This window comes from Seriola lalandi, unplaced genomic scaffold (assembly GCF_002814215.2).
Source record: "Seriola lalandi dorsalis isolate HSWRI2012SDOR001 ecotype SW California unplaced genomic scaffold, Sedor1 jcf7180002054959, whole genome shotgun sequence".
Taxonomy (NCBI): Eukaryota; Metazoa; Chordata; class Actinopteri; order Carangiformes; family Carangidae; genus Seriola; species Seriola lalandi.
In genome coordinates, this window is record NW_019525510.1 from 872632 (window position 1) to 894096 (window position 21465).

The 21465-nt window shown below is 38.8% G+C and overlaps 1 protein-coding gene across 1 annotated transcript in view; it reads right to left on the minus strand.

Annotated features, from left to right (window-relative positions):
- Positions 1 to 16768, minus strand: part of LOC111645918 (CUB and sushi domain-containing protein 1-like) — a 282987-nt gene extending 266219 nt beyond the window's left edge. The window contains exon 1 of the mRNA XM_087170782.1: positions 16656 to 16768. Within this exon, the coding sequence (XP_087026908.1) occupies positions 16656 to 16755 (100 nt within the window). The 5' untranslated portion in view covers positions 16756 to 16768. The remainder of the gene's footprint in view (positions 1 to 16655) is intronic.
- Between the last annotated feature and the right edge of the window lie 4697 nt (positions 16769 to 21465).

Consider the following 21465-nt stretch of genomic DNA (forward strand, 5'->3'; position numbering starts at 1 on the left):
ACTTATTTGTTTGTTTGTTTTTTGGCATTTTACACCTTTACTATTTAACAATATTGGAGAGATGACAGGATATGAGGGAGAGGGATGCAATAAAGGTCCATGGCCAGGTTCACAACAGTTTCAGTTCACTGTCAGCTTTTTAACCCCTTTCATATTGATGCATTATGATAGCGGGACTTATTTTATCCTCTACCAATGAAAGCCACTCAAAACAACTGTATTCCCTTAAAATTGCATGGTCATGAATCTGTACATGTGCGTGTGTGTATTTAGTCTGTCTGTCTGTCACTCTCTGTGGTAAACACCACCTGTTACACTGTAAAGCAGCACAAGATGCGTGTTGCCCTAAACCGAACTCAACGAGGTGGTGAAAATGACAAAGGAAAGGAAAGTTTAATATGGCACACTTAAATTCATCAAATTCCACCTCCAGAGCCACTGTCAGAATAACAAAGTCAACTTTTGTCAGAGAATGTCAGGTTGTCATAATGTGCCAGAACAGAAATACCAGGTTTTAAAATTACATTGACAAGGTTAAGGCAACTTCTGAAAAATCATCTGTCCTTAATATCAGCGGCCCACTGGCAGTGACAGTTATACAGCAGAAGTTGCTGACATTGAAAGGGCAACCTCCCAGCGATGCAGAAAAATCTCCAAAATCAAGAGATGGTGAGAATGTTGACAACAGTGCACTTAGATGATAAAGGTTTGACAGCTGAGCTTCAGTTATCTTCCACACTAGGACAACCTGAGCTGACAGGGTTAGGGCAATTTCTTGGCAATGCAAAAGATGATCCATCTTTTTTTTTCTTTTTTTTTTTAACACAACTAATTTCAAACATACATTGTGTCACATGTCTCATCCAAACGAAAACGGTTTGTTTTTTGGCGCAGGGTAGAAACAGCTGCATGAGGCTGCATTCTTTCTCCAATAATGTAACATTTTTGAGGCTGCATTCACTTAACGCACACATCTCCATTTCTGTCTGCGATATCGAATACAGACTAAATAATTTTGCATTTTTCCTCCCTATACACAGCATCTACACTAAGAAAAAAAAGGTGTTTTGTTTTGTTTAACTGTGTAAGTTGATAGAAAAGAGGAGAGGAGAGGAGAGATTGCATTAAGCTTGTGCAACAGAGAGAAGGAAGAAGGAGAAGGTAGTAAAGAAGGACCTCAAGTGTGTGTTATATGTGTGTGTGTGTTGTATACCTCCCTCCCTGTGCAATTTATGGATGATGCATAAATATTCGAGGTTGGCTTTGATCTTATAACAGGGATCTGGTGTTTTGGCCCTAAATACTTTAACTGATTACATGTAACAGTGATGATGATGTCAGAATGTAAATATTCAGTAATTACTAAATGTAGTAGATGAGCACACAGGATACTTTTGTACTGACAATTATATCAAACCAGTTTCACAGAAGAGGAGACGTGCCACATCTGTTTTTACAGGGTACCTACCTAGTCACCATCTCACCTTCCCTCCTACCTTTGTACTGTCCATGCAGTTCATGAGCTGAGTCATGATTTGTTGAATTGAACAGCCTATGGACTGATAGCATGAAGAGAAACTGGCAATAAAGCAAGGTGGTTATCTTCACCCCATAAGAGCCCCTTATGGGGTGAAAAGAAAGATGGAGAAGAGTGAAAGAAGGGGAGAGTGGGATGGAGAAAGAGAGCTGTATACACATGACAGGTGCTTCTGAAAGATACGAGAGGCTGCAGGTATACAGAAGTGGATTTTCTTTGCTTTATATCCTTCCTCTCACTCTCATTATCTCACATGCACAATCATGTAATTATTATTAATCAGATCGTGAGAGCAATTAAGCCATTTTTATGGCTCTTCAAAGTAAAAGCTTCTGCTACAGTTCAGACTGCATGTGACATCTCTTTATTGCAGGACACAGCCACGTGAGATACACAGACAAGTACAGACGACACATGAACAATTTGATCATGATTGTGATTACTCTTTGGTGTGATTACTCTTTGGTGTGATTACAGAACAAAACATCCTCATTGGTGTCTATTTGGCTGTGATCCCATGCAACATTTTTTTTCTTTACTAACAGACACAGCAAGAGCTTAAAGGGCACAAGGCTGCCTTGCAGCTACAGCAGTACAGGGCAGCTAACCTGAAACAACAGAGTGGATAATATTGTTGAACGAAAAATAAAAACAAAAACATGGAGAAAAGCCAAGTTGTTCGCAAGCTATGTAGCGATGGTGATGGCGCTCCAAGAAGGTGTTAAAAAGTGACAGTGCCAGCCCTGATTAAAACAACTACATGCACCAACCACTGTGATTGTACTGTGATTAAGAGAAAAATGAAGGAAAAGATGGACCGTGTAAATGCCATGCAGTGATTATGCTGCACAATTATACTCTTCTTTGGAGTAAACATAATCATGCTATGATATCACTGCTGTCAGGTGAAACCTGTGTATCTCCAAAATGTCAACTTTTTGTGCACATAGAAAAATACCCGTCTTTCAACTGAATGACAGTGTTATTGCAAGAGGGTTTTATATGCCTGAGGGCTTTAAAATTTGTCTCATCTCATGGAGTATGTAATCACTCCACTAACGTGAAAACATAAAAATCACCAAAACTGGAGTTACAAGGTTTTAATTATTTCTGTGTCAATATGGCCTTTGTCTGTCTCATCTTTTCTCTTTCTTTGCTCCTATTACTTTTTCTTTATCCTTTTTTCTTTCTTCCTTTCTGTATATCTCTCCTGCTCTTTCCCTCTCTCCATTAAAAACAATAACAACTTGTGGCGGATAGTTAAGGTGAGACAACATGATGTCTTGAGTCTGTATGTGTGTGTGTCTGCAGCTTGTCTGCAGTGTATATGTCTCAGTGTGCATGACAGTGAGACCACCCCAGGGAGAGGTATGGGTCTCTGAGTGTGTGTGAGAGTGTGTGTGTGTGTGTTCTATTTTTAGGCACATCTCAAACAGAATGCATCTTGGGAAAAGGTACGAGTTCAGCCAGGCGAGCAAGATTCTTATAGTCAGTTCTCTCTATTTTTCTTTTTCTCTTTTTCTTTTTCTCCTTCCCTCCATCTCCTTTACTATCATCTCTCCTTCCATTTCTTTTTCCCCCTCTCATTCATCTCCTCATCCGCTCTTCCCCTCCTCCCAGTTCCAAAAAGTGTAAAATTTCTCACGACTTCCATCTACTGACAAATAAAAACAAATATATGATTTATTATTAACAACTTTATGGTCAAAACAATCTAATCAAAGAAAAACAGTTAATGCAACTAGGTACCACTAACTAAATTCAAGTATAGGTTTCTATTTTTAACTACTAGCAAACACTTTGGGATTAATGTGAATATATTTATAATAATAAAAGCCTCCTAGCATTTATTCTCTCTTTGGTATTCTGTGGCTGCCCTCCATCTTTCACTGCAACCCCTCCTCTCCTCTGTTCTTTCTCTCTCGGCCAGAGAAGTGCTTGGTATTCTAGGGATTGTCTGCTCTTCTTTCCTCTCCAGTCTACTCTCCTGCTCTCCTGTTTTTTTCTCGCTCCTCTTCTCTTCTCTTTACACTCTCTTCACCTATCTTCTCTTGCTTCTTGATGAACCTTCTTTGTTTGTCACTCCTCCCCCTCCCTCTTCCTCCCTCTCTCCTCCTCACACATATTTACATGCTCTCTTCTCCCGTTCTCGTTTCTCTTTAAAAATATTCAGGTTTTGTTCGCACTGTTTCTGAGAGTGACTAAGCATTGATCTCTGGTTGTTGTTTCATGTTGCAGGCAACACACGCATATAACATATAACTACATACATTCAGTATTATGCATCGACTGCATCTTGTTCACCGCTCCATCTGTTCTAGGCATGATAAATATTCAACTACAGACCCACATACAAATGAGCAAAGCACACATGCACTGTCAGTGAGGTGAACTCATTGCCACCCACATTACTTTATGTGACAGTAGTCAACAAGCAAGGTGTAAGCTTAAAAGGATTGATCTGATCTCCAAGTGAAGTGTTAGCAGCAGCGCACTGTTTCCTTTGCTTTGAGAGTAATTGAATTTGGGAGAGGTGCTGGAACTGTCCTCTGAATGATCTCTACCTGAGAACACTGCACATTTGTATTAATAAGAGCTACATTGAATTCCATCATTAGAAATGTGACCATGCACCAAAGAGACAAAAATACAATATAAAAACACACAGAAAGTATCACTGAAAAAGCTGAAACTATGATGATGGCAAAACTTTTTTTTGTTTTTGTATCTATTGTATTTTGAGTACTTTAAAATGTATGTGATGGCTTTATTATTGGCTTGTTGTGTTCAGTGTTGTCATTGTACTAATGCAAGTTCCTGAATGTATGAACAGACTGAAAGCTAGCTAGCACTTAATGCACCGACCTTGTCCGTGGGAGTATTTTTGTGTCTGTGCTCAGCCTGTGATTTATTGAACTCAGAACTCCCCAGAAACTCTTATTGCGAAACATTTTCAACACATGCAGACACGGGTTTGTGTCAATTCATGTCTAATCGCATCTTTCCATTGACTTTGTATACAACTGCATTGCCTCTAAAATTCACTTTACATTCTGACTGAACACACAGTAACTCTGTTTTGTTTTAATGGCAATACATTTAAGTCTAACTCTATTAAGTACACCTCCAGTGACCTCCTTTGACCTCTAAACTTCACAGAAATCAAATTTTATTCTTTCCTTGTGTTATAGTATCTGTAGAGACTGTCCAGTTGTTTTTGTGCACATACTTAAGCAAACCTTTGCCACAGCACTGTCAAGACATAAAAGGGTTAGTTTTGTGATTTGTAATAGTTTATGTGTGACATATCTTGTGCCGTTGTAGGGGCACTATCAGAGGGTATGGACGAACATGGTCATTTAGGTTGTAGGATTCGTTGTATCTGCAGGATAATGGAAGATGAAATGGAAACAGAAGGTGGTTACTACTGTAGAGGTAAAAGTGTATTACTATGTGACACGGATGAAATTACCTTAACTGCAGGTGTATAGAGAGCCAGAGAGTCCAACAGAAAACAGAAAAAAAAATTGGACAGATGTCTAGTTCAGCTTCAGGTGAGAGCTGCATTTAATTTTAATAAAATATGCAGACTTTGAAATGCAGGATCCAGAAACCTCTGTGAACTCCACTCAGAATTTCAACTGCATTCAGGAGAAAGTGCTATTTGGAGTTTTAGTTTAGTTTCCACAGCTTTGCAGTTTCCTTTGGAAGGCCAGCCTGGCTTTGTAATTATTATAACAGTTCAGTAATCAGAGGCTGAAAATGATCACTACAGTTTTATCAGTATCACTAGTTTAACAGAAGCTTGTAATGAGGTAAAATAAAAAGGCAATGCACACAAAGGTCTTGTTCTCTTCTAGTGGAGAATACAGTCTTTTGTGATGCTGCCAGTAGTAATGCTGTATCTGTGTTGAATTAACACATCTTGCAGGAAGGATTTATTGCAGCACTGTTTATTGTAGGACTGTTGTATGGACTGCATTAGTTTTAGCTAGGTGTATCTAATGAACTGGCAACTAAATGTATAGGCAGTAGTAAATAGTTCGTAATGCGTATACACAAAAATATATTTTTTTCAAAAACTTTTAAAGGTTATTAAATTTAAAAACCTATGTATTGTGTTGGAGTGAAAAGACAATCTACTGATTATCCTCATCTGTGACCAACCCTATTAGCCCCTGACTGAGACATAAAAAAAATGACACAAGAAAATAATCAATTTGTAAAGAAAGGGATGTCCAAGTTATCAAAATTCTATATAGCTATTCACTGGAAACGTTTTACAAGCCACAACCAGAATTTGATAATAATAATCTGCCTCTTTCCCTTGGATGGCCATGATGTATTAAAGATTTAAGGTGTGAGAGCCAGAGTTAGAAACTCAGACAGTGAAAGCCAGAGAGAAACTGAAAGCATGACTGAGAGTCAGAGAGAGAACGTCGCTTAAATGACAGCAAGCAAGCCCTTCCTGTCTTGAAGATTGTCACACAGATTTTATAAGCTCTGCTTATCATCAGAGAGAGAAACACAGAGGATAAAAAGGGGGCACACAGATATGAAAAGGCAAAAGAAATCTTTTATCTCTGTCCCCCAATTCACATTAGACTATTACAGTGCAATTGAATTGCACTGAATTGTAACTTGTGGGATGTAAGAGATAAGAAAATCTAAACTTGGGGGGTCCCATGTCACATTATCCGAATGTCATACTTTTTACACCTCTAAATGTTTAAATTCCTGACATTTACTGAATGTAGCATTAACCTCTGAGGTCAGCAATGTGATAAACAAATGTACAATGTGTCAGTGAACAAGTTTAGCAAATGCATACTCTGTATGTGAACTGTTTTGTTTGTCTCTCCAGTGTTTTACATTTTCTAGGTCTAACTAGCAGGCCTAGCTTTAACAAATGAGCTGCAGTATGTGTCCGTGTGACTTTGAAAACAATTTCTGGTAGAATAATATTGAGCAGGAAAATCAATACCACCACAGCATCTGTAGCCTCAAATGATGTCCTTCATGAATCTTCAACTTAAGTTTTTAATGGCAGTCATGCCATCCTACCTGGGGCGATGGTTAGAAAATCACTGGACCTGCCTCAAACCTGAATGGTGGATCATGAATGAAATTTAACCTCAGAAATTTCACTTAAATATGATGAATGACTGGCAAATAGTAGGCCAGGTTAATAATATCCAATCCCATAACTTCTAAGTCCATGTAGTGCTTTGTGGTTAACAAGATATCATGGCTATAGGAGAAGAAATATTAAATTTAAGCTTGCATTATTTACATATTTCTATGGCTCAGTGATAGAAGAAAACCTAAATGCCTGGAACTCAACACTGAGTAAGGCTCAATATCTTTAGCTGCTGAAGAAGCGCTGTCCACTAGCCAATAAAACAACACCATGGATGTGCTGAACATTTCCCAGGTGTGATTGAGCAAATATCCCTCTGCTCTTAGTTACTGTGCGGAGAGCAGCTAGCACAAACAGCCTGAGAATAGCACAAAAAGGGTGCTAAGTTCAAACCGCTTAGATGTCATATTGACTTTACTGCATGGTGGGAAGTTGATTACACACTCACAACACTCGCTAAAAATGTGTGTGAGAGAGTGAGAGAGTATCTGCCTTGGCTCTGACAACATGCTCTGATGAGGGTGGAATCACCCTTGGACACTCCTCTGACACACTCACGCTCTCACACACACACACACACACACACACACACACACACACACACACACACACACACACACACACACAGCAGGATAGTTGACATTGCTGCTTTGATCGATGTAGCTGACTACTGCTGGCGTCAGTAACAACAGCGTTATATGACACACTCCCACAGTGAAGAGCTTCCTATGGTGTTCCAGTCAATATGGGTTAATGGTGTAACGGACTGCTTCTCCCATTTCTCTCTCACTCTCACTGTCGCTCTCCTGCTCTCTTTATCTCACACACACACACTCACACTCACACACACACACACACACAACACACACACACACACACACACACGCACACACACACACACAAATATGTAGCAGCACCTGACTATCCAAGTTGACAAATCCACCAGTAGTCCTTCCTTCCTTTAATGATTTGCTATGTTTGCTCTAAGAAGCTTCCCTGCTGAATCCATTGGCTTTGACTAAACCCGCCAACCTATTATTCTCAATGAAGGGCACACAGATACTGATAGGAGCAGGGGATAACAGGTCAATAGCGAGCTAAAATGGGCCATGCACTGGTAACAGAGAAATGCAGTAAATGTCAGTCGTAATCATAATCATTGATATCCTGCTGAGAAAAAACACACACACACACACACACACACACACACACACACACACACACACACACACACACACACACACACACACACACTCTTCTCAGAAACTTAGGAATTGACATTTTCTATGTTTTGTGTATCATTTGTCTCAGCTGGTTGCAGCATCATTTCCACTTAAGATATGAAAGGATATTACAGTTATATATTTTTTTACAAACCTAACCTGCATACACACTGAATACTGAAATGAGAATCTAAGGTGTATAATCTGTCTTTTCATGTGTGTGCCTGCGTGTGTTTTCGTTTACATGTATGTGTGCACGAGTGCTCTACTTTAAGACATCCTATTACATACATCAAAGCAATTTACATAAACATATTATATTTACACCAAGCCCATTAATTTCAGTCATCTTAACCATTTCCACTTCAAACAGCTAATATTTTACATGTATATATAACCCATTTCATCAGTATACACACAACCCATTTCCTCAACAAGCTAATCAAAAGGAAATCCAAATGAATTTATTTTCCTTTGGAATGACTGAGACTTGTTTACCCTCTAACTTTCACTCAGATAGATGGAGTCTGTGTTGCTGTTGCCAAATCTACAAGCTCAATAATTCTCTGACCTAATGAAAGCAGTTATTATTGTGAATCTATAAATGCTAAATATAAAACACAAGCATTTTTCTACACCAGCAGCTACAGTATGTTCAGATGAAGGAAATGCTGACAGAAGTGTAGTTGTTGATTACATTATCCAAATTTCAAAGGAGACTGTCCTGAAAAAAAGGCCCTATAGATCACCTGTGCGAGCAGCTTATTACAATTTATTGTTAAGCAACCTCTATAGTCATTATGAAGAAGCAAAGTCAGGTGACGTAGTACTGACAAAGGCTGCATAAGGAGGAGGTTGGTGTGGATGGATGGGTCGACAAAGCACAGGAAATCAAAAGTCGAGATTGTTTCTTGTATCCCTGACCTTAACCTTGGGTTTATGATTGTATAGAACGTACCACAATCTTACCACAATCTTTTCCAAATCCTAACCAAGTCATTTTTGTGCCTAAACCTAATAAAACCGTGACTGTTCCACCACCTTTACTTATTATTGTTATTATGACAACGATGGTCCGTCACGCCTGCTGCTGTTGCACTGCTGCAGGTTGTGTCTGATGGTAGGGCCAAGCGGCCTATATGGTCGTTAAATATTGAAGACGTACTGTTTTAAAGGTATAATGATGAGAATGATGTGTAATGACAAATTTAGGACACCATGAGTGGACAAAATTTCTTAAGGAAGTCAATACTTCTTTTAGCCTCTGGTGCTCGTGAACATAGATGCTTCAAGCATATTTTAGATATTAAAAATACATTTGTCTTTATCGCAAACACAGCCTAAAAACAAGGGTTGATGATCTCTAAACCTTCACATGTGAAACTCCTGGAGCTTTGTGTTGATTCTATATTTAGCAAGCTGGATCCACCTTGGAGCCTAACAGACTGGTAGACTGTCATTCAAACAGGGAAATTACACCAGCCAAGAAGATGAGAACAACGTAAAGCATGTGGTGAAAAATGACTTTAGAATTTCAATGTGTAATGTTGGATGGAGCATGCAATTAGAAATTAATTTAGGTTGTGACACAATCATTTAAATAATAAAGTGCAGTCCACACAAAATGCTTTTTGAATTGTATTTGACATTTGTCACTCATCCTTCTCACCAAACAGATACTACTCTTTGATTCTATCAAATGTAGCAAGATAAGATCAAATAAGCTCATATTGATCTCTGAGGGGAAAGTTTTCCCATTGAAGCAGCTCAAAGAAAAAAAAAAAGATTTAAAAATGAAGAAATCAATAAACAAGACTTAAAATTAATAAATCAATGTATTTTTTTTTTTTTTTTTACTGTTCTCTAATAGAAATAATGGGCCAATTCACATAGAACAGCAACAGTGGAGTCCTGTGTTCTTTGTGCTCCAAGGCTATTATTTTCTTCCTGTTGCACTTAGTGATACATGATCTCCACAGGAAGTCTGTCTGGAGTCTCTAGAAGTTTATCTGGCAGGGGGAATAAACTTAATGAATCAATAAATAAAAGCAGTTCTTTCTTCTTGTATACTCCTCAAAGAGGCTACTTGAAAACTATTTTTGTCCAGTAAATTTCTAATGTTACTCAGCCTAGTGAAGGCAGTTTGACCAGTCATTGTCTCTACTAACAGGTCAGCTGGGGACAGTGACGGTCAAACCTAGACTGGAGACTGTGCTGACCGAACAGATGGATGCTGAAACATCACTGACGTCCCACTCCTGATGTGAATTTCCAGCAGTTTCAGGTTCCGGTAAAAAGTGTAAAATTTAACCAAACAACCAGCTAACCAGCCAACCAAATAACTAATAAAACAACTACCTAACAAATTATTAACAAAACAAAATAATTTCTTTATTAGTAAGGAAAAGTAATAAAAAAATGAAAAGATATAAAATGATCACTGTCACTGTCACTTTAAGCAGTGGCAGAATTGACTATCTATAATAATCAATTTAGTTGTTCATCTTTCTGAACCCTTACATCTGGAATTAACTCCTCCAAATATGTTTTAGTCAGTCTGCCAACATGCTGTGTTTTATATTCATACTATGTCAAAATTCCCATCTACAGCAGTGCAATTTTCTGCAATGGCTATTTGCAGCCCTCCGAGATTTAGTAAGGCGAAACTCTGTGAAATAAAGGCACCACTAAGAAAACTATCTGGCTAGAGGCAGGGGAAAAAACTCTAGATGAATAAATCTTTCTTATGTGTAACATCATGTCTAAGGACCTAAAATCCCAGAGCAGGAGGCTGCGATCTTTTTGCATCTCGTCCAATGGTTGGTGGCTACAGGGCTCGTGCCACAGTCTGTGCAAAGCCTTGCATCAAGTCAGCAAGATTTGGAAGCTCCTAGAAGTGTTCCTAATGGATTCTACACTAGTCTGCACAGCAGAGAGGGAGGAAGAGAGAGAGAGAGAGACAGAGACGGTGGAAATGCCAACACCAAAGGGGATGAACTTCCTGCAATTTTACAGATATACACACATTCAGGCACGGGCACTCACACATTATGTGTTGTAATGCAGTGTAAAAGTGATACCCCATAATAATCTATACAAGGTGAAATGGTAAATATCGCCATAACAACAAGAAATGAAAAAAAAACAAAAATACCCGTGACCTGTAACACATGCACTGAAACATGTACACGCAAACAGGAACACAGCCTGTTACTTTTCCAGTGTGATCCCTATGTAATCTCAAATGTAAAATGTATGTGTGTGCAAATGTTTGTGTCGGTGTGTGTGTGTGTGTGTGTTTGCATGGACTCGCGTGTGTGTGTGTATGAGCCTCTATGTGTGCGCGTGTGCTTGTGTTTAATGTGCAGAGTCCCTTTAAAGGGTTTCCAAGTCGTATTTTTCACAGAAGTCCCTCAACAGGAGAGGAAACTCTGCAGCTAGCCTAGGGACTGAAAAACGTACACTCGCCCTCTTTCTCTTAGAGAGAGAGAGAGAGAGAGAGAGAGAGAAAGTGTGTGTGTTTGGGGAGAGTGGGTGTGGGAGGTTGAGACTTTGAAGATGATGTTCCTACTTTGTCTGTAAGGTGGTGGTGGGAGTCAAAAATCCTCTCTCACTCTCTTCTCTTCACACTCACACACACACTCACACACACACACACACACACACACACACACACACACACAGATCAACTGTTATAGTGCATATTGTACATAATTACCACCAGTTTTAATTAATAGGCCTGGTTAATTGGAGCACTTCTCTTGTATTCTTACTCAAGATGTTAAATCAGAATTGTTAAAACATCTTTTCTCCAGAAAACAATTAGTTTTATGGTCATTTGTATACTGGCTTCACATAGAATTTACACATTAAAAATACATCAGTTAATAAAATAAGATGAACCCATTTTTGATTTCATACAAATCAAATATTAATCATCATTTTGTATTTAAACTGTATTATACATTCATAGTGATTTTGAACAAAAAGAGGTTTGTCATTAAGTTTCAACCATCGAACCCAACTAACATATGTATTTTAAAACATCAGTAACGAGCACCACAGCTGCACTTGTTGTTTCCAAACATGCCATATTGAGTAACTGACATTTAATAAAGCTGAAGAAGTCTGACCCATTTTTTGTTGATCAGTTTACTCAATCTACAGTCACAGGTAGACTGGAAGCAGCAAGGAGACGACCACTTGTTAGTGACAGTCCTGTCACTACGAGAAAGTAAGGCCCTGTAACCACTGGGTGGTAACCAGCAGCCTTTCCTCTTATAGGTAGCATCACATAACGGATGCTTAGGGCTTAGTGCTGGTAGTGCTTCTCGTTGCTAAGCGGCAATTGCAACTCATTTGAAGCAAGGCAATCTTTTACTAAAAGTTGAAATATTTATAACTTTTAGCATTTGGCACCATGAGTGCTAAACATATGTTCAGCTTCCAGCTGCAGCAGGAACGTGCACAAGGGCATCTTTTACCTTCGAAAAACACCACCTTTGTGGAGAGAGGTTCCAATTGGACACACAACACATTTTTTCAAAAAAGTCCACAACTATAGCTGCAGGTCTAACTCCTGATGAGGCAGCTGTAAAGAGTTTACACTCACTGAATGATTCCTGAACACAGAGGAAATAAATATAAATATTTAAAATTATTTTATAACTTTTTTTTGCAGGGGAAACAGACGGAGATGGTGGTGTGGGAGATGAGAGAATTACATGTGACAAAAATGCTCCATCCAGGACCCCAATGCACCTGAATACAAAATACAAAACACCATTATGGTTAATAAAACATGAATGAAGCACTTCAAAACCTTCTCTTTTTAATTTCAGGATGATGATGATGATGATGATGATGATGATGATGATGATGATGATGAGGATATGTCGGATATTTGTTCTCTTGAGTAATGTTGTGTTTCATCCCTAATGTGGTGAAGACAACAAACTAGATATAGCCAGATATAAAATCCCCTCCTTCTGTCAATCTACCCCTCCCTCGTCTTCCTAGCCATCTCTCTTTTCACACCTCTCTCCCTTTAAGTTTCTCCCTTCAAATCTCTCTCTCTCTCTCTCTCTATCCCTCCCTCTCTCTCTTTCTGCTTCAGGGGAAATTAATTGATGATTATCTTGTCTTGCAGAGCTGGTTTGCAAACTTGCTTTTTTTTTATCAGCAGGGCTTCGCTTTCCACCACTTACAGCTACATTTGACCCAACCTCCCTCTCTCTTTCTCTCTCTCTCCCTCCATCCCTCTCTCAGGCGACTGGAGTCTTATCAGTTAGCTCTGTGTTCAGACTTATAGTTCAATTTGGTTTCCTTTAATAAAAGGATAGAACAGAGCAAAGATTTGTTAACAGAACCTGCTATGTTAACAGAGAGGGGCAGACAGACAGGGGAGATGGGTTGTTAAAGACAATAACAAGACAGGGCCGAATAGATTCTTTGTTAGTGTGAATTAGTTTAAATGAACAGAAACAGAGAAGGACTTGGGAAGGGAGAAGACAAGGTTGAAGAGAGAAAAGATGTAGGTGAGTCCATTGCCTTCAATAAACAGAAAATAGCAGAGGAGGAAAGAAGATGCTGGAAATAATTATGCTGAATAATAACTGTAATTTATATAAATCAGGTCACATAAAGTTAATATTAGTGATTCTATTGTGTTTGTTTTTCATTCCATAAGGATAACTGGTTGCAACATAAAACCATTGCAATGACAGGGACAATATCCAAAATACAGAGACAAAAGTTAAAAACGGTAACAGCACAAAACAATACCCCCAAAACACAAACTTTACATTCACAGATGCTTTTCAAGATATCAACAGCAAACTAGGAAGGGGTTTCTCTCAGGACAAAACATAAAAACAAGTCATTGACTGAATCCAAATGCCCACCTCTTGTCAGACACAGTGATGTATTAACTGCCATCGGTTAAATGTGCTATCAGATGGGGTCTTAAGATCTCGCATGTGTCCGTGGTTATGAATTCAAGTTTGTGATATCGTAACCTATCTGGTAACCCGAGCACATTTACGATCAGTTTTTAAAGGTATTCACATTAGCAATTTATGCAATATATGGGTATGCAGGGTCTCCGGCTTTACATAGCTGAACAGAGATACAGGTTAAAGGATAAATAAAAGAGCATATAGGTTGATATGCACAGTAAAACTCCTTTTGCTTTCTTAATCTGAACACAAACACTGCTAATATCGTATTCCCATCAAACATTTCACTCATGATTCTCACCCAGTAGGTGGTCCCAGTTTCTTTCTTGGTTAGATGAAAACAAACTTTTGCCTGTCTAACTCTGCAGATTATAACAAGCATCCCAAATCAGAGATGAATCATGCATCTGCTCTGAATTCAGCCTAAGTGATGACAGGAACAGAGGTGATTCCCACAGTGCCACATTTTTCCTGCATCAGGGTTTGGCCTCAACAACTTGAGCAGGCAGCCAACAAGTGTTTTTGTTTCAAGTCAAAAAGTCATGACTATGACAGTTAACAGTAATATCTGAGTGCTATCTATCAAAGTGTGGTTAAAGCTGCATAGCACACCCTAAAATCTCTCTGAAATTGTCTGACAATTTGAGATGCGCAACTGATTAATATTTGATGTCTCAACGTGTTGTATTACACATGCTATTAACTTTTCAGTGAACAATGACTTTGTTTTGGTAGACTGCATTACATGTGGCAAAGGATATGGTTTGTGATAACTGTTTGTTTCTCATTTGAGAGACACAATCCTTTGAACAATGTAACTAGATTATTTTTGCCACAAAATGTTTTTTTTATTTGATTGCATTTTGCACAAATAATATAGCATAGCATGGAAAATAACATAGTGTTAAGTGTCACAGTTTATCTTCCCTCTGATACTCTGCTATAAGGCTGCGACTGAAGTCTATCTCCTTACCTCGAAACTGAATCTAATCTGCAATAGACACCTACTTTCTTTTCAGTGTTTTATTTCTCTTATTTCTTTCTCTCTCTCTCTGTGTCTCTCTCTCTCTCTCTCACACACACACACAGACAAGTATTCACACCCACAAATACACGTACAAGCACACATACAAACAGACATGAATCAATTTTTGACGTCTAGGACTTAATGCAAAACAAAGTGACATTAGCAGAAAGACCTATCAGTCAACTGACATACCTACCTACATGGATGCACACATATGTGCACGTACATGCACGCACATGCACACACACACACACACACACACACACACACACACACACACACACACGCACACACACCCACACACACACGCACACACACCCTACCAAGCATTCCTGAGGCAACAAGCACACTTAGAGGTCCCTACAGATGTGAAACAGAACAATGGATAGAAAGAATAAAGACAAAGTACTTCCTGGAAAAAGGTTTAATGGCTGTCAGGTTTGCTTTCAACATACACAAACACACAAATGATACACATCCAGGAATACACACACCAAAACACACTGAGATTCAGTATGACAAAGGTGACACACACACGTACAAACACACGTACACACACACACACACACACACGTACACACACACACACGTACACACACACGTACACACACACACGTACACACACACACGTATACACACACACACACACACACACACACACACACACACACACACACACACACAGGAGAGTAAATGTGTATATCTGGTCTCTTGAGTTTGTGTTTGATATTTAGAGTTCATGATTCATAGATGACCTGTTATACAAGCATAATGGAGCGCTCTTGTATATGTTGTGTATGTGTGTGTATGTGTTTGTGTGCGCGTATCTTCCAAAGGTCAGGCTAAACATTTGTGTTACATTGCAAAAGGCACATAGACATGCAACAGTCTGACATACAACATTCATAGCACACACATAAGACACAAAGCAAAACTACATGCAGCCAGGAAATCAGCATGGCAAGCACCTACATGAACATACACCTCTCAGTGCAGGAATACGAATACAGGACACAAGTTGTGAATATATGTCTATAGAATATGAATAAATATACATATAATGTATAGTTCCCACTGATGGAGGGACAACCAAGATAGCAGCTCTGGGCTGTGAGCCAAGACTCGCCCACACAGAACTATTAACATGAACAGTTATTCTCATAAATCAGAAGCAGAGTTCTGCAATACAGTTTCACCCTGAGTCCAGAGACATTTTCTGCATCTACATCACTGCTTATTCAACTAATTTTGATCAACAGAGGATTTCTCAGTGCTATAAACTGACACAGAGTCTATGAAAAACCAACTTACTTCTAATACCTGATCTAAAACATCTCCAAGTGATTCTCACTAAGAAAGACAATGATGATTTAAAAAGTTAGACACTGATAAAACAGCTAATCTGAATTAGATATCCTCTAATCAATAGCAACTGTAACCAAAGTGTAGAACATCGCTATTGACTCCAACCATGTCAGTAAAGTCACTCCAAGTAACCGCAACCATCCTGTCATTTAGATGAAGCACTACATCGTTTGTTGTGCATACTTTATGTTCTAGTCAGTAATAATCATAATCAGTAATGTCCAGGCTTATTTTCACTTTACTTAGCATATTGTGTTACTTAAAGCACACTGTTATTCATGTACATTTTCTGACATGATTCAGTCACTTTGCAGTATCAAATCTCTCATCACTGTCGCCTCAGAAACAGTCTGTGTATCATGATCAGCATTCACACATCACTATGAACACTCACACAAGGTCTTACCTTCATATACCGCTTTGAAGCCCTGTGCACTGACGGCGAAGTCTGTGGTAAACCACAAGGCCAATATAGATCCACTGCTGACTATAGGAGAGGGCAGCATGAATCCCGACAACCTGAAAAACACAAAGAAATGCTTAAAAAAAAATACTCCAAAACACAGCAAGACAGTTGACTGTTGACTTCTGAAAGAGAAGAACGAGGCAACATCAGATCTGAAAACCTGAAACACTCTTGCAAACTATCTGTTGTTTGTGGGAATGCTTTCACTTTTTCTCAAGTGCGCTTTGGCCGCGGAGGGTAAGCATACTGCCAAGTCTGAAAAATAAATAAGTATATGACAATAAAATACAATGTTGATGTGGTGGTTAAGACCCCCAGCCCTGTGGCCATAAAGATTCCTGCTGGCCCGAGATCAGTTTTATGAGACCTTCTCTTTTGTGTTTTCCCAACTCTGTGCTATACTCTCAGGTTTCCTGCTGTCTTCTCCGTTGAAGAAAACAGACAGTGAAGGGAGTGATTTTCCGATTCTCTCAAAATAAATCTTTGATACACCGCTGACCAACCTAACCAACCATATCGTGTGCCCAGACACTTAGAACGAACACTGAAAATAAAACCATATTGCAATTTATAGCAAAACAAGCAAACTAACATGTGATAGGAAAAGTCAGGTGAGCTCTTGATTACACTGGAGCTCATGCTGAAACTGCCTTTTGAGACTCAATTGAGAGGTAGTGGTTAAATAATTTTGGAGGAGAATAGGGAGGTTTCTGAGGGAATAAACAACACAAAACTGAAAGAGCTGGAATTGAACGAGATGTATTGACTTGCCAAGATAATGAAGCCAAAATAATGTGGATAAAAACAGGGTATATAATGAAGAAACACTTATTCAGTGGGGACACTGACATCTGACTTTCATACAGTTATGACTGGGAGTTCTGGTATGGAATCAAGTAATTTCAAGGTTAAGTCAATCACCAACCTTGCTGCACATTTGACAGAAGCATATAGATGTACTAGACAAAGATACAGCTTAAGTCGTGCATCTATACCTCTACGGACTCACTATCATACAGTGGATTAAAACATATCTTTATTTGCCACTATAAAGAGTAAAACCCCAACACAAAATCCAAACCCAAATTTACAGAATGCTTTTCAAACCAATAAATGAACAACAACAAACAAGTGCACTGACTGCAGGTGTTGGATTCCAGAAACCTGTTTGGTTTTCTAGGCACAGCCAAAAGCAATGTGTCAATTTTGATGATCTTTTACAGATGATGGAGCTCTGCTGGCTTTGTTTGCAGATGAAGGTGAATGGTCAGTATGAGGTTCAGCATCTCCATGTCTGAGACCACAGTGCTCTGCTTGATATGGTGGTTTGCTCCCTGGGGAAAAACTGTACCCCAACTGAAGAACTAAGTAAGGGACCAAAATGTCTTCATGAAATGTCTGAGCTCGCTCTTAATGCAAGGATGAGGATATCTGATACTTAGAAGAGACTCAGTAGAATCACTGCTTCTTATTGACCAGTTGAGGTCATTCTGCACCCAATAGGGATGCGTCCTGGTGGAGGTATTCTGGGCATGTCTGACTGGGAGGAAACCTCGGGGCAGATCAAAGACCCCAGGTATTACATATTCAATCTGGCCTGGGAACACCTGGATATCACCCAGGAAGAGCTGCAGGATGTGGCTGCGGAGAAGGACGTCTGGGCTACCTTGCTTAACCTGCTGTCACTGTGAGCCAGACCAGAACAAAGATGTATGGATGTGTAATAAAATATATTATAATATAATATTTAAATTCAACATGTAACCCTATTCTATTCTATCTACAGATTTCCCTTTTAAAAATGCATTTTTTTCCAGTTATTATTTAGATTCATGATTTTAATCTTACATGTACATTTTATTGTGCTATTGTTATTACAAGCAGAACAGGAAATTAAAAAACATGAACTGACGCCATTTTACTTTGAGTGTCTCTGAAAGCAAACAAACCGTAATACAGTGTTAAAGTAGCCCTTGATATATCCAGGTCAGGGGAACAATGACTGGAGGACAAGTTTGGACACAATCAATTTTTCTTGGTTCACAATGCACAATGTATGCAACAATGAAAGGGTAGAGGAGACAAAACCAAAGGGAATTAGAATAGAGGGAAATGAAGACAGATATTAAATCAGTATTCAAGTGCTAACATAATCAAAACAGTGTCAACAATTACTCTGTTTTCTGTATTATCTGCCATTTCATAAAACACATTTTACATCATTGGAAAAGTCAGCTAGGTTAATATAGTTTTTGTGGCACGCAAAAAATTTGACGATGAATGTGAGAAAGTGGAAAAGAGTCAAACATGAATAAGGGTTTGTACAGACAGTGGAAGAAAGGTGGATGGACAAAAAGGACAGTAAAAGAGGAAACCACTTAACTGCTAAGCAACACAGACGACAGTGAAAACAGAGAGAAGTGAAAAATGAAAAAGTTGAATTCTCTGGCCTCAGAGCAAGGACACAGAGGACAGACAAAAACAGATGAAGGGAGCATATGAAAAGTGACAAACGGAAAGAGAGATGGAAGGGAAGGGAGGGGACAGAAGAAATGGAGAAAGGACAGAAGAGAGAGGGATGCAAGGTTTGTAATGAGATGAACCACAAGGAGAAAAGAAAAGCATTTTTCTTCCCATAAGTGTAAATGAGATTTTAGTCACAATGTGGTGTGTGGCACCACATTTTATTTATTTATTCTTTGTTCAGTTGTTGAGCCAGTAATCAAACTTTTGGGTTATTTGGGTTTATAGATACTTTTTGAGGCCAAGCATTCAGGTCCCTGTGGCTAAGATAATCAAACATTGTGCGCAGTTCACACCAGCAGCGGACAGGACATGCTAATAGTTGTGTGCAAACTTAAGAAACTTATGATTATTATTATCATATTACAACTGCTTGTGTAGTTTCTTAATATTTTTAAAGTACTAACAATAATCCCACTTATAGCTTTGTATAATTTAATATAAAAAGCAAATGAATTCATATTTTAGCTGTCCACATATATGCTTGTTGGCAAGTTACAGTGATACAACTGACAATCATTTACATTTGCATTACATTTACTCATTCGGCGGGGAGGGACATCACTAAACCTTCAGTTCAGTAGCAGAACTTGGTGTCGGTACTAAGTACTACATCTATTCAATAAGTGCTAGGAGATCAAGTAAAGAAGTGCACCAAAAGTACCTAGTAAGTGCTAGTTAGGAATGTTAGGGTGTTAAAGATGTTAGGAGTGAAGCTGCTCGGGTGGGGTGATTTGGGAGGCCATGGGTAGCCACTGTAGGTTGATGAGTAGGGGACTGATGTGCCATTTTTGGCTAATCAAAGACCAAAGGGTTGCCACTTGGACTATCTGCAAGTGTTTCACTTCGTGTGAAGGGAGGCCCGCCAGCATTGCGGTAGTCAAAGTGAGAGAAAACCATGGCCTGGAGCAAGAGCTGGGTGGTGTACTAAGTCAGGTAAAGCCTGATTTTTCTGATGTTGTATAGTGCAAAGTGGCACGACCGGGAGACGGATACAATATGGTCTGAGAAGGATAGCTGGTCATCAAACATGACACCAAGCTTTCTTGTGACCTTGGTTTGGGCAAGAGAGAAAGAAGTGATTTTGATATTGATATAGTGATAGCGAGTGACTGATTGGCCAGGATGACTAGGAGTTCAGTCTTAAAGAGGACACATACTGTGTGTGAAAATCAATTTTACACTTCAACAGAAACAAACTCCTCCTTGAGGTTTAAATTCAGCCAAATATCTGCCCCCTCTTCACTTGTTATGAAATAGCCAACATCTACAGTACATTTCATTATATCTTATTTGAATTCATAAAATCAGTGCTGGCAAGTGCAGGTGATTTCACATGGGTATTTGCTCACATGTAATCCCAAAGGTTTCACATGGGTTGATGCATTGGTGTCATGTGGGAATTTATATGGGTTTCACATGTAATCCCATATGTTTCACATGGGAATTTACATGGACTTAACACATTACACCACAAAAGTATTCCAAAACCACGTTTCCAGTATGTACCATCACCATGTGCTCCACACATCTCACGTGTGATTTTTTTCTGTAAGGGATTTGACAAAGCTACCCCCTCTTTTCCAGCCGTTTCTTATTTCGCTTTTTCTCAAATAAAATTTTGTTCAGTGAAGTTCTGGTTTGCTCTGCATGTACTGTAATAGTGTTCACTAGAATGTTTGTTCATGTTTACAGGTTTAGGTTTAAAATTATGTCAAAATTGTATAAAAGAAAAAATAGAACAAATTTATCAATGAGCACATTGAATCAGTAGTTTTTTATAATTACATTATTTTCAGTTGTAGTCCTGAGTAATCACAATTCAGCTGTTTTTTGTGTTTTGGCTAAATACTATATGTATTGTGTTGGATATCACATCACCACAAAGCTTCTGTTTATCCCCGTGTCCTTCTGGTTATTATAAGAGGACAGAGTTCCTGACATTTATACTTAGTGCTGGCTCACAAATCCTGCCATTACTAAATAAAATAAGCATAAGTGGGGCATGCTATGGCAAGGATGAGAAGAAATGTCTGTTCTGCTGCTGTAAGGTGCTGTTTGTTTTGTTTTTACTGTTCCTAATATGTACTAGCTTGTGTCACATTTACCTAAAACCCCTTGTAACCCATCACATAATTTTTTAGCTTTGAATCATATATTATGATTCTGCGGATTGCATGGGATTGGCATTTCTTTTGTTGGTAGTGTGACATCATCTACTTTTACA